Source organism: Capsicum annuum, chromosome 7 (genome assembly GCF_002878395.1).
Source record: "Capsicum annuum cultivar UCD-10X-F1 chromosome 7, UCD10Xv1.1, whole genome shotgun sequence".
Lineage (NCBI taxonomy): Eukaryota > Viridiplantae > Streptophyta > Magnoliopsida > Solanales > Solanaceae > Capsicum > Capsicum annuum.
Window position 1 is genome coordinate 43,077,106 of NC_061117.1, and position 15,162 is coordinate 43,092,267.

Genomic DNA, 15,162 nt, shown 5'->3' on the forward strand with positions numbered 1-15,162 from the left:
TATATAGTAAATGTCTACTTTATCATATATAGTGGATGTCTACTTTACCTTATATAGTGAATGTCTATTTATGGAAAAGTTAGAAACCCCAAGGTTAGGTTTTTCCTATAAATAAAAGAATTTTCCTCATTGTAATTCACCCCTCAGGAATTTCTCATGAGAAATAAAGTAGTCCCCTCTCTTCTCTCTCTATTCTTTTTGTATTTACTTTATATTTCATAACACGTTATCAGCACGAGACTCTACCGTCTCAAATTTGAAGGTTAAGGCTAAGGTATTATTTTTCTTTTCTATTTCATATGGCTAACAATCTTACGAAGTGTGAGTTCGTTGCCCTTTAAAGTTCGGGCAAGAACTATATTTCATGGGTGCTAGATGCTGAAATTCACTTAGATGTTATGGGTCTTAAAAACGCCATAAAGAAAGAAAATACAGCATCTAGTCAAAATCGTGCTAAGTCTATGATTTTCTTTCATCATCATCTTGATAAGATTCTGAAAATTGAATACCTTACTACTAAGGATCCACTCGTATTGTGGAATAGCCTAACAGAAAGGCTTGACTACTTAAAGATTGTCATCCTCCCAAAAGCACAATATAAATGGATGCATTTGAGGTTTCAAGACTATAAGTCTGTTCATGAGTACAATTCTGTCATGTTCAGAATTTTTTCTCAATTGAAACTATGTGAACAAACTGTCAATGATGACGATATGATGGAAAAGACGCTCTCCACTTTTCATGTCTCGATGTACTTCTGAAGTAGCAATATCATGAAAGAGGTTATAAGCTATCAAAATTTGATAGACTTAAGACACGATTATATTCCATTCTTGAGAAATGAAAAGCTTATTAATGCAAATGTGCACTTGATTGTGATGGTATCATAACTCACCTCCGAAAAAAGCAGAATAACTGAGAATATTTATTCTGAAATCTACTTCTAAAGTAGTAAATCTAAAATTTATTCATGTAATAGTAAATTCAAAATTTACTAAAAGTGAAAAACACATGTCATGGCAAACTTGGAGTTTACTAGAACAAAAGTTCATAAGTTGATATGAACGATTGTGACATCTTGAAGATGTGCATATTGAGTATTAGACATGTATTGAAGAACTAGAAGATTTTTTAAGAATTATTTATGTCTCTTATTCTCATAATAAGTTGGCTGGACCAACTAATGTTGGGACTTGATCCCTCAAAATTTGAAAAGTATAAAAGGTGAATGTGGGCCCGTTCATCAGTCATGTGATCTATTAAGATGGATCGACATAAGATGATCACTTGTACGTTTATTGTCAGCCTGCAGTTTGACATTTATAAAGTTATTTTCTCAATATAAATTGAGTTAAGAGCATAATTTTCAGATTGTGTAATCAAGATAATTCATTTTAATGATGATGGTTTGGCCTTGAATGTATACGATAAATAGCTAAATCATTACTAATAAAAACAAAAGCTTCACGTGTTGATTTGAAATATTATATACAAAAGTACTTGTATGCATCAAACCAATAAATTATGATTAATTTTCCCTCAAAGTTGGTTCTGAGTCAGGAATCATACATTGTTCATCTAATCATTTTGGTGTGCGGTATACGATTAATGAATATACCATGATACACAAAGATGGATTTCTCAAAGAATATGGAGGATGTATATTAGTTTCCTAACATAAGGGGGAGATTATAAGCAACTATGAAGTATGTTAAGAATTATCATCAGATCCTCATTAAAAGGATAATTCAAGTCATATGTCGGAAGCATTTACTGACTCAAATTTAATCTCATATTTAAGCTGCAACAGTTCCTATTTTGTGTCCCTGAAGGACAAAGTCTATGCATGCGTGAAGCGTGGTTGACCAATCGATTCCAAATGAAATAATCCTTGAAAAGGATTAGGAGCAAATAATCATAATAAGAAAACAATGTGCTCTTGAAGAGCCTGCGACATAACACTTTATGAAACCTTATGAGAGGTTCAGGTTCCTGAAAATAATGAAGTGATAAGATCTCAAAATATTATGTCACATTGTAAACTGATACGAAATGATATATCATCAATATAATTGCTACAATATTGATGCAATATTGTAAAAGATTACGAGGATTTGAATTCTATGTTAATTTAAATATGTTGACGTAGAAACATTTATAAAGTGACATAAAAGGATGCATCTTGGTAAGTATAAAACTTATTTGATTTGCAGTCCAGACACTTGAAGATGTCACAGATGAAATGCTGAATATTGTCACTTGAAAAAATTTACATGAAAACTTGTTTAAGGATTCAAAATGTTTAAAGCATATAAAAGTTTCTGGAAAACTTATTTATAATCCTTATATTGTATAAGATTATAGCTTGAAAATTATTGAAACTCTTGGAGAGTTTTCAAAAGCAATAGACTATTTGCTGAAATAAAAAATATATCAATTTAAATTGGTTATGAAGTATCATATCTTAGTGCAACTGGTGAACTCATGTATCTTGCAAATACCACAAGGCCTATAGCCTTTTAGGTTAATTTTTTAGCAAGGTATAATTCTGCTCCTACTATGAGACATCAGAATGAGATCAAACACATACACGATATCTAAAGAGATTATTAATATGAGCTCATATTATTCTAAAGAATGCAGTCCTAATCTTATTGGTCATGCTGATGTTGGGTACTTATCTAACCCACATAAAGCTCGATCTCAAATAGGCTATGTGTTCATATGTGGTGGTACTGCCATATCTTGGAGATCTACAAAACAGTCTATTTTAGCCACTTTATCGAACCATGCTGAGATAATAGCTATTCATGAAGCAAGCCGAGGGCATATGTGGTTGAGGTCCACGATACATCTCATTCAAGAAAAATTTAATTTGAAATATGACAATGTACCCAGAATGTTATACAAAGATAATGCAGCATGCATAGCACATCTTAATGGAGAATTCTAAGAGGAGATAGAACGAAGACACTTTATCAAAGTTTTTCTATACACATGAGTTACAAAAGAATAATGATATTAACGTGCAACAGATTCATTCAAGTGACAATGTGGTTGATTTATTCATCAAGTATTTTCCAATTATAACTTTCAAGAAGATGGTGCACTAAATTGGGATGTAAAGGTTCAAGGATGTTCTCATTAGGGGGAGTTAATAGGCATTGTACTCTTTTTCCCTTATGAGGTTTTGTCCTACTGGATTTTCCTTGTAAGGTTTTTAATGAGACAGCCTATATGCGTATTATTAGAGATGTGTACTTTTTTTCCTTCACTTGATTTTTTTTTCACTGAATTTTTTTCAATAAGATTTTAATGAGGCACATTATCTATCAATTACACATTCAAGGGGGAGTGTTAGAAATATATTACTATATATAGTAAATGTCTATTTTATCATGTATAGTGGATGTCTACTTTACCATACATAATAGATTTTTATTTATGTAAAAGTTAGAAACTCCAAGGTTAGTTTTCCCCTATAAATAAAGGAGTTTTTCTTCATTGTAATTCACCCCTCAAGAATTCATCATGAGAAACAAAGAAGTCTTCTCTCTTCTCTTTTCATTTTTCTTTTTCTTTGTTTTATATTTTATAACAATTAATATTTTCTTAATCATTTAAAACACCACTTATTTAAGAACAAAACAAAAACACTAAAAAGTCATATATTTAGAAATGGATGAATAAAATGAAGGAATAACTACATACATATATCATTTATTTTTGTCATCATATCCCACATATATCTTCTATTTTGTCATCATATCTTATGAAGATATACTTAATATTTTTTAATCATTTAAAACACCACTATTTAGAAACCAAATAAAAACACTAAAAAGTCATATTTTTAGGAATAAATGAATAAAGCGGAGGAATAAATACATACTTATATCATCTCTACTTTTGTCATCATATCTAATGAAGATATTCTTAACATTTTCTTAATCAATTAAAACACCACATATTTAGGAACAAAATAAAAATAATAAAAAGTCATATACTTAGGAATGGTTGAATAAAACGGAGGAATAAATACAAACGTATATCATCTTTACTTTTTTCATCATATCCTACGTATATCATCTATTTTGTCATCATATCTAATGAAGATATACTTAATATTTTCTTAAAAGAGAATTTTCACAAAAATACCTGGAATTTGACACAATTACCAGTTGAGCATACTGAACTTTCCGGGGGTCCTATTACCCCCAGACTTTTTTTTCGTATTTTAATGGCATATATCTGTCACTTGGCACATTGCATGTTAGTCACGCGCATTGAGCGCGTGAACAGTGTTAAAAACGTTATAAAACTATTTTTTTTTGTCAAACAACCCGTCAATTTTATAATTATTTAAAGTTTTATATTTTTATTTATTTTTTCATTCTCTTTCTTCTTTCTTCTTTCGTTCTTTTCTTCAACAATGGTTGCTCCATTGTTGAATTGAAATTGAATTTGCTCCATTGTTGAATTGAAATTGAATTCTTGAAGGTTCCGTTTCGAACTCGCTAATTGAAACTAAATAGAAGATTCAGAATATTCAAACTCGAAAACTCGCTAATTGAATCTTTCGAGTTCCATTAATGGAAATTGAATCTTTCGAATTCCATTAACGGAAGATTGTATAGCTTCATACATATACAGTCCATATGTTTGTCTTCATACATGAAATTAAATTTTTTGAATCTTCCGAGTTCCATTAATGGAAATTGAATCTTCCATTGAGTTTTCAATTAGCGAGTTCCATTCAATTAGGAAGTTTCATTGAATTTTTCATTAATGGAACTCGCTAATTGAATCTTCCGAGTTTCAATGGAAAATTAATGGAAGATTCCAGTCAACAATTTGAAAAAACTTTCTTCATAAACTCAATGGAATTTAAAGTTTGAAACTTGAAATTGAATTTGAAAACTTTTGGAGTGATAAGAATGAACTTGAAATTTGAAATTGACTCAATGAAATCACTTGAAATCTTTAATATGGTTGTAATGGTAAAAAAAATGTTGAAAACTGATAAAGCGGAGAAGAAGCAGCGTGTATACTGCACCTCCTAGCGTAAAAACTGAGGATAACGTTTTAGGGGGGATTAATTCTACTTTAAAAAAGTTCAGGGAGAAATTAATTCCACTTAAAAAAATATAAGGGTAATAGGACCCCCACAAAGTTCAATATACTCCACTAAAAATTTAATTAAAATTTAAATATTTTCATAAATATTATCCCTTTTCTTAATCATTTAAAACACCTCTTATTTAGGAACAAAATAAAAACACTAAAAAGTCATATACTTAGGAACGGTTGAATAAAATGGAGGAATAAATACATACGGATATCATCTACTTTTGTCATCATATTGTATGTATATCATCTATTTTGTCATCATATCTAATGAAGATACACTACATATGGGTACATATATCATCTATTTTGTCATCATATCTAATGAAGATATACGTAATATTTTCCTAATCATTTAGAATACTACATATTTAGAAATAAATTAAAAGAACTAAAAAATCATCTATTTAGGAACGGATGAATAAAACGGAGGAATAAATACGTACGTATATCATCTACTTTTGTCATCATATCATATGTATATCATCTATTTTGTCATCATATCTAATGAAGATATACTTCATCCCCTTCACCCACCCCAGGCCTTCTCGTCTCTCTCTAATCTCTATCACTCTGAGTATGCCAAATTTTATATATAAAAATACTATGGTTTTTTCAATCAAAGAGAAGACTTCCACAAATATTGAGATCAGCAGATACACGTTTTCTCTTACCTGTGGTTCAGAATTATTATGTGATAAAAGACAAATAGGAGAGAGATGTATTTGTATACACTGCGGAATTTCAAGCTAGCAGCTTTTGTAGAAAGCTCTCTTACAAAAAGTACAAGTGTTCCAAAAGAAAACTACAGTAACAAATTGCTTATATTTTACCAAAAAATAAAGAGAAATCAGACAACAACATTGATTCTCTCAGATATGTCTACAATGGAAATTCCTGCATATGTTTTCACAGTGCCAATACTAGTCATGATAATTCTCTTGCTGGTGAGAAAGAATAAGACAAAGACACTGAATCATCCTCCTGGAAGTTACGGATGGCCTTTTCTTGGAGAAACACTAGACTTTCTCAAAGCGAGCAAAGAAGGAAAGCCAGAAAAATTCGTAAAAGAAAGGATAGAGAAATACAAGTCAAAAATCTTCAAGACTTCGTTAATGGGAGAGACCATGGTGGTATTGGGTGGAACCAGTGGGAATAAGTTCTTGTTTAGCAATGAAAACAAACAAGTAACTATTTGGTGGCCTGTAACTGTTAGGAAACTTCTAGGACCTGGTTTGGTTACTTCTGTCGGAGAAGAAGCCAAGATCATGAGGAAGATGCTTTCTTCTTTTATTAGCCCTGATGCTTTTTCCAGACTATACATCAAAGCCATGGAAGTTGTTGGCCACCACCATTTTGAGAATTATTGGCAAGGTAACACTTATTAGCGTGTTATGCATTATTAGTTGTTGGAGATTTATACGTTTTGTTTAGATGTCCTAATGCGGAGGTGTGAGAAGTTGGCTATGGATTGATTCAAGAGAGGTTGAGGTAGATCGAAGAAATATTAGGGAGAGGTGATTAGATAGAAATATGATGCTGGTGCAACTTACCAAGGACATGACCTTAGATAAGAAGGTGCAGCGAGCGCGAATTAGAGTAGAAAGTTAGGAGGTCAAAGAGCATTCATGCTAGTAGGTAGGACTTAGAAGTGTTAATATTTTTGTAGTATTATTCAGTTACTATATGTTGTTCTGTTACTTCTTATTGTCTTTTGTAGTGCTTTACATCTTTTTTGTATTTTGTCTTGAGCTAAGGGTCTATCGGAAACAACCTCTCTACCCCATCTCTGAGGTATTGGTACGGATTACTTACACTATAACCTCTCAAACCCTACTATGCGGAAATACACTGGTATGTTGTTGGTTTGCAAATATAACCAGAGGAGAGTCCAATTTTACTCATCCAAGTTGATATACACACCAACAGTCATTGCAATAACTTATTGTATTTAACCTTTTTTCTGTGGTTTATATTTATGAAGGTAAAGAGAAGGTGAAGGTATTTCCTCTCGTCAAATTATACACTTTCAAAGTGGCATGTCAACTATTCATGAGCCTTGAAGACAATAATGAAATCGAAAGGCTTTCTGCAGAGTTCAACATTTTCTTGAAAGGACTGATATCGATCCCTCTAAATTTACCTGGTACAGCATTTTACAAGGCAATGAGAGGTACAACTGCTATTAGAAAAGAACTACTACAATTTGTCAGGAAAAGAAAAGAAGCCTTGGAACACAAAACATCTTCACCTTCACAAGACATTTTGTCTCATTTGCTATCCTGTCCGGATGAAAATGGAAAGTTCATGTCTGAACTACTTATTGTTAATAACATATTGTTGCTACTCTTTGCCGGCCATGATACTTCATCTGTCACTCTTACTTTGCTCATTAAGAGACTGGCAGAGCACCCTCAGGTTTATCAAAACGTTTTGAAAGGTCAGTTTATGTTATTAAAATTGTGTATTGCTCATCTCTACCTAATGTTTGTCAATTGATCAACCCAAGTTAAATTATTGTGTCTTTTGATATATTTTTCTTTTATTGTCAGAATTGTGTCTTTCGAGATTTATTTTGCTAGCCTTAGGCAAAGCACCTATCCTCTCTAATGAAGATCACAGCAAACTCTTAGCTGGGGATCCTTAATTTTGTAATAAGTCAGAATATATATATATATATATATACATATATATATAGATTGAATTATCTACTATCAGTATTTATAACACAAATATTTTCATTAATTATTTCTTGACAAGCAGAGCACATTGAGATAGCATCGGCGAAGAAAGATGGGGAGTTTCTGAGTTGGGATGATATACAGAAGATGAAGTGTTCGTGGAACGTAATATCTGAAGTAATGAGACTAACACCACCTATAATGGGGGCTTATCGAGAAGCAATTGTGTATATAAATTATGAAGGTTATCACATCCCTAAGGGGTGGAAGGTAAAGTATTACTTTCTCACTCAATTTATTTGCTTGATTTTGATCCGACACAATGACCTATTAAATAATGAAGTGGTTGAGAACTGAAGTCTCATGTTCAAATTTCAATATAGACAAAATCACTAGGCAAATTTTCCATTGGTCCTAGTCTTAGTGAATAGAATTACCTAACATCTGTTGTTGATGGAGGTGACAAGTATTTTGTAGATTTAATTGAAATGAGTGAAAATTAATCCGAACACCACAATTATGAAAAAAAAAAAAATGTAAGAAAGTAAAAAGAAGATCGAATCTTATAATCTTAAACTCTCTATATATATGTCACTACTAAAAAAAAAGGCTAAAACCTTCCACTTATAAAAAACCGACCACAAAAGTGACCAAAATCTGTGGTCGGTAAAGCTGTGATAGTTTTTCCAAAACCGACCACAAGTGGTCGATTTTTTTAAAAATATATATACGTTTTTAAAATTTATTATTATTTTATTAAAGTTAGAAAAAATTATTTTAGAGAAAAAAAAAACTACCACTGGTGGAAGTTTTTTATTAAATTAATTAATTAATTTAATAAACAACCGACCACAAGTGGAAGGTTTTTTATTAAATTAATTAATTAATTTATAAAAAAACCGACCACAAGTTGGAAGGTTTTTTATTAAATTAATTAATTAATTTATTAATAAACCGACCACAAGTGGAAGGTTCCTTATTAAATTAATTAATTAATTTATTAAAAATTTGACCATTTGTGGAAGGTTTCTTATTAAATTAATTAATTAATTTATTAAAAATTCGATCACTTGAGGAAGATTTTTTATTAAATTAATTTATTAAAAAACCTACCACAAGTGGTAGGTTTTTTGCAAAAAAATATTTGCAAAACCGACCACTTGTGGTCGTTTTTTCTGGGTATTTTTTAAAAAAATAAAATTCTGAACCCAAATACAGCATATGCAACAACAACAATACAAAAATGCTTTTAAAATTGTATAGGACATACAAAATGTCCAACAAAATATGAAAATACAACAACAATAGTTTCAAAGTACAACACATACAAAAATCAAAAACCTAAGTCACTATAATCTAATTCGTCATTGTCTTCTATATCATCATCCGTGCTGAAATCATCAGGGGGCTCAGACCCTTTGCAGCCCGAACTGCATCACCAGAATACGGAGGAATATTCCCCGCAATCTGAATGAAACAGCTCATCTGCTACTGCAGCTTCTTGAATTGTGATGTTGTTGCCTTCTCCGTCTTTTTCTGCTTCTCTCTCTGTTCAGCAAGCTCTTGAGTGAGTTGAGAAATCATATTTTGTAGGCTTTTAATTCTTTCACTATCAACTGAAGAGCTAGAGTAAGAAGGGCCGAACGAACACCTAACGTTATCACCAAAAACGTTTTTGTGGTATCCAACCAAATAGCCTCTATTTGTAGGACCCACAATTTTTTCCCACAACTCCTCCTCTACGTGTTGGGGTATTAGGTCACCCTGACTTTCAGGAGACAGACTACTACGATACGCACCGAGAAGACGCATATATTCGTCCTATATTCAAAGAAAGTTAATACTAAGAGTCAAAAAATATTGAAATGATTATAATTAAATAATATCAACTTTAAGAAAAAAAATTCATAAATTCAGAATTTGTTACTTACATGGACAGCTTTTGCACGAGCTTCAACCCAGACATCTTCATCGGTCGGGTTCTTTTTTTATCACATGAGTCTCCTCGTATAACTCATAATGTGGTATTTTCCTATCCTTTTCGTTTTCCTGCATATGAAAAAATTACCAATGTTCAAATAATTAAAAATTTAAATATATAGAAACAAACAATTAAAACTGTAAAAGTTACATACCATTATTTCCATCACAGCAAGAGTACTTCTGGCACCCGCCGTATGTAGGGAGCCACCCTTGGATGATGCCCGGGCTTTATTACCTTTTTCACTCAACAATTTGTATTCTTCGCTATTCCAATAGAGAAGATACAGTTGCATACGGATTCAGGAATCCACTTAGGTCTTACCAATTTCTTTCGAGCATATTCCAAGAGATTGTTAAATCTGGATCTACATCTAATCAAAAAGTTCTTCTTTATACGAAATGTATTTGCATCATCCCACCGGTAAAATTTCTACAACAAAAATATAATATTCAATCTTTTGTTATAACAAAATGTAAATAAGTAGTCGATAAGTTAAATTCTTACCTTAACTTCTTCAAACATTCTATCCCTGTCAAGTTCTGGAACCTTTTGCCAGCTGGTCCAGTAGCTATTGAAATGGCGAGTAATGCATGTTCGCGCCTTTTTTCCAGCTCCACCATCCGGCCTAAACCTACAACAAAACATCAAACATTAATTTCATAGAACATAATAATATAGTAATGAAAAAATGAGTAACGTTATTATATTTAGAAATCTTACCCTTTTCCAACTGGAACAAGATAAATCCTCCCAGAATCATCTTTGTCTCCTGGCTGCGTAATAAATGATTGTGGATACACTGGCGTGGGTGGATCTAAAGCACCAGATAGAGTGCCTCCAAGATGAAGATCTGACAACCCAATAGATCCCGCAGAATCACTATGCGAAGCTATGTGATTGCTGCAGGAGGGTATCGATGATGGTACATGTCTGGAGGGGCCAGCATCTGTACGATAGTACTGTGCTGGAGGTGGCACGGTCATAGGAGCAGAATGAGTCGGTACAGACCCATGTAGTGGCCCCCTATACATAGGAGTAGGTATCGAATCCTCTGATAACCTAGAATGTAAGGGTCGTACTAGCGTGTTAGTAAACCGACCCTCAGATATATGAATACCTTGTGGCCGTCTGCAAGGCGGAGGTTGTCGATTCTTTTTTGATTTTGTAATATCAACTTTTTCCTTACCTCTATTATCTCTGTCTGACATCTAAATTATATTAAGTTAACAAGTAGTTAGTTCCTACAAAATAAATGTATACGAAAAGATTTCAAGTATTTCAAGTTACTAATTCACATTTCAAATCACTCCAATAACACGATATATAGACAAAAATATTGTTATTACTATATAAATTGTGGAAAATTGGAAATAGCAAAGTAAAATAGTATATTACGTATCAATCTTAAACAAGAAGCATAAAGGTAAATATATAATACAAACCATATCGACATCAACACATAATAAATACAACTTACAAAACTAATCTTCATCTTCTGAAGACTCTCCACTAAACCATTCACCCTCTTCGGAGGTTTCCTCATCTCCTACCCACTCAGCCTCTTCTTCCGCAATATTAACTTCTTCAAATAAATTTTTTGGGTGATTCAAGCTATCCACTAATTCAATATTTATTAGATGGTGATTAATCTGAATTTCATTTTTATACGCAATCTCCAGCACATTCTCAACTTTCACCCGGCTTATAGGCTTTGTTTTTATTACAGCCCACCAATTAGACATGTCATTGCGCAACAGATAAGGAGCATAATACACTTGTTTAGCATTTTGTACTCAAACAAATGGATTGTAAATAGGATACGAGCTATTGTGCTTCACTTCAATGATGTTATGCTCCCTATGTACTCTTGTGTCTCTTGTGCTTGGATCAAACCACTTCCATTAAAAGAGGACAACTTTTTTAATTGGTAAACCAGCGTACTCCAATTCTAAGATCTCCTATATGATGCCAAAGTAATCAACATCATCATCACCTTTAACCCAAACACCAGTATTGTTTGTTTTCCTTGAACTAGAGTGTTGTTCGGTGGAAAATTTAAAGCCATTTACTTTGTATTGGGACATTGCATCAACTTCAATTGGACCCAAAGAAATATCTCTCAAGAGCTGATCGTATGCGACTGCATTTGGTGAATGGTGTACCTAAAAATATTATACATATATATATTTTAGTTGAGGAATGTGTAAATATTTAAATGTTGTAGAAATAATACACTTACGAACCTCATTTTTAAACCATGTTGCAAAGGATGCATATACTTGATTTTCGTAAAATTGAGTCTTAAATGAACTGAACATGCAACATGGGAAACACAATTAGTTTCTTTAAGAGAATGTGTACACAAATAAGATATGTTAAATGTTTAATATCCTTACTTCAGAAAGGGCTCAATTTTCAGGCAATTCAGTATGACATACAATGTTGCTGATTTGCGCTCCATGGGAGTGAGTTGGTGAGGTATGACCTTTTTAGAATTACAACCAGATTGATTGAAAATTGATATCGGTTGCAAATGAGGCGCATTCACATCGTCCTGATGACGATTCGATCGGTTTCTTCAACAAGCAACTTCATCACGAAAGTAGTGCGAACAAAATTGAGAAGTTTCTCTTGCAAGATATGCCTCAACTATAGAGCCTTCAACCCTATGTTTGTTTTTGGGACCCCTTTTCAATTTTTCAATTGCCCGGTACAATCTTAAGGTTAGATGTGTACTATATTTAAAAAACATATGTATGAATTTAAATATATTGCAAATGCTTACCGTTCGAATGGATACATCCACCTAGTTTGAACTAGACCGCCTAGCTGAGCTTCGTACACAAGGTGAATGGAAAGATGTTCCATCACATCGAAGAATGCTGGCGGGAAAATCTCCTCCAATTTGTTGGTAATAACAATAATATTGCTTTCCATTCGAGCCAGATTTTCTTCTTTTAATGTGGTGGCACATAAGTCCTTGAAGAACAAACTAATCTCTGCTATTGGTTTCCATATGTTTTCAGGTAAACCAATAAAAGAAATTGGAAGTAATTGTTCCATGAAAATATAAAAATTATGGCTTTTCATTCCATGCAAGATTTCTTGTGTCATATCAACCCTCTTTCCCAAATTTGAGGCATATCCATCGGGCATCTTCAAACTTTGAACCCACTGACATATTTGACGCTTTTGGTCCAACTTAAATATAAAACTAGCCTTGGGCTTAAGAACATTGCCGTTGGGCCCCTGCTGTAAGTGTAATTATCTGTGGTTGCAATATTCTGGAAAGTCAAGTCTGGCCTTAGGATTATCCTTCGTTTTGCCGGTGACATCCATAACTGTGTTGAAGAAGTTGTCAAAATAGTTCTTCTCAGTATTCATGACATCAACATTATTTTTAAGTAAATTATCTGGCCAATATTATAACTCCCAAAATATACTTTGCTTAGTCCAGTTATGCGAAATGCCATATCCATCAAGCCTGTACAATCTTTCATAGCTGGATTTAGGCTAATCCTGAACTATTTCCCAGATGTCATAACCAGACAGCCTTGTAGGTGGACCATCACGTTCCTTTATATTCCTTCTGAATGCATTCTTGAGTCTCCTAAATTTATGATCATGTGGCAAGAAACAACGATGACAATCAAACCATGAATTTTTCCTGCTATGTCTCAATATAAAGGATTTTATTTTTTCCATGCAGTATGGACTGGCCATCTTTCCAGCTGTCATCCACCCAGACAACATTCCATAAGCAGGAAAATCATTAACAGTCCACATTAGATATGCACGCATATTGAATTGTTTAAGAGAGATGTCCCAAGTTTTAACCCCCTCATGCCATAAAATTTGAAGTTCATCGATCAAAGGTTGCAAGTAGACATCTATTCCGCTTTTTAGATTACGTGGGCCAAGAATAACACAATTCAGAAATATATACAAACTAGTCATCAATATTTCAGGAGGAAGATTATAAGGAGTGATAAATACAGGCCAGCATGAATATGCGCACCACCAACTGAAAAAGGTGAGAACCCATCTGCACATAATCCCAATCGAATGTTGCGTGGCTCAGCTGGAAAATCTGGATAAGTTGCATTAAAATGCTTCCAAGCCTCTCCATCAGAAGGATGACACATAACACCAGTGGGCCTTCTATTTTCACTGTGCCATCTCATATGAGGAGCTGAGCTGTTTGAAGCATACAACCTCTTCAACTTTGGTATAAGAGGTAAATAATGCATCGCCTTAATAGCAATTTGATTTCCAGTAGAACTACACTTATATCGAGAGTGCTGACAAAACTTACAGAACTCTAGGTTAGCATCTTCCTTAAAGTATAACATGCAACCATTTTCACAACAATCAATTCTAACCGAGGAGAGATCTAACTTTGACACCAATCTTTTTGCCTTATAGAAAGAATCAGGAACCTCCAAGACGGGGTCAACTAACTCTTTAATAAGGTCTATCATAGAGTCCATTCCTTCTTCAGCAATATTCCAGTCAGATTTAATACTTAGTAATCTCAACAGATAAACGATAGTGCGAACACCTGTTAAACAAAGGATGACTAGCAGCATGCAATTCTTTATAGAAATTGCCCGTTTCGCTATTAGGAACTTCTTCAACAATTTCCCTAATGGAAACCCCATGTTGCATCCCAAAAATATCGTGCACCATTTCTGTCATCCTAGTATGTTGATATTCATTATGCCCTATAGATGTACTACTTTCTCCAACAACAAAGTTATTTTGCACTACATTCCTATGAATACCACGCAATATTTAAAAGCCCTCGTGAAACCCCTTTCTATAAAGATGTTCCTTCACATCTTCTTCACTTCCAAGATTTATTCCATCACATCTAACACAAGGATAACGAATAACTCGATAACGGGTCCATATATCAAGTATCTTAGCATGTTCAATAAATCTTTTGACACCTTCAACGAATTCCTCCCTAATACACGCTCTATAATCATCGTTCCGTTGATATATCCAGCTATAATCAGGTTCCATCTACGCAATCAATCAGATACAACTAATTAGATGAAGTCACAAAACACAAAAATCACCTTTAAAGTCCCTATACTTAACCATTTTCTAGTGACTAAGTCACTTACCAACTCAAATTCAAAACACAAAAATCACATTTAAAGTCCCTATACTTAACCATTTTCAAGTGAATAATTCACCTAACAACTCACATTCAAAACACAAAAATCACTTTTAGAGTCCATATACTTAACCATTTTCAAGTGAATAATTCACCTAACAAACCATATTCAAAACACAAAAATCACCTTTAAAGTCCCTATACTTAACCATTTTCAAGTGAATAATTCACCTAACAACTCACAT

General features: G+C 33.1%; 1 protein-coding gene across 2 annotated transcripts in view; it reads left to right on the forward strand.

Annotated features, from left to right (window-relative positions):
- The first annotated feature begins 5,633 nt into the window (after nucleotides 1-5,633).
- Nucleotides 5,634-15,162, forward strand: part of LOC107876441 (beta-amyrin 28-monooxygenase) — a 12,579-nt gene continuing 3,050 nt past the window's right edge. The window contains exons 1-4 of one of the 2 annotated variants that reach the window (XM_047393502.1): nucleotides 5,653-6,501; nucleotides 7,112-7,567; nucleotides 7,891-8,078; nucleotides 12,212-12,694. In XM_047393502.1, the coding sequence (XP_047249458.1) occupies nucleotides 5,847-6,501; nucleotides 7,112-7,567; nucleotides 7,891-8,078; nucleotides 12,212-12,241 (1,329 nt within the window). In that variant the 5' untranslated portion in view covers nucleotides 5,653-5,846 and the 3' untranslated portion in view covers nucleotides 12,242-12,694. Of the gene's footprint in view, nucleotides 6,502-7,111; nucleotides 7,568-7,890; nucleotides 8,079-12,211; nucleotides 12,695-15,162 lie in introns of those variants that run through there. The other variant, XM_016723365.2, reaches the window with a different exon arrangement.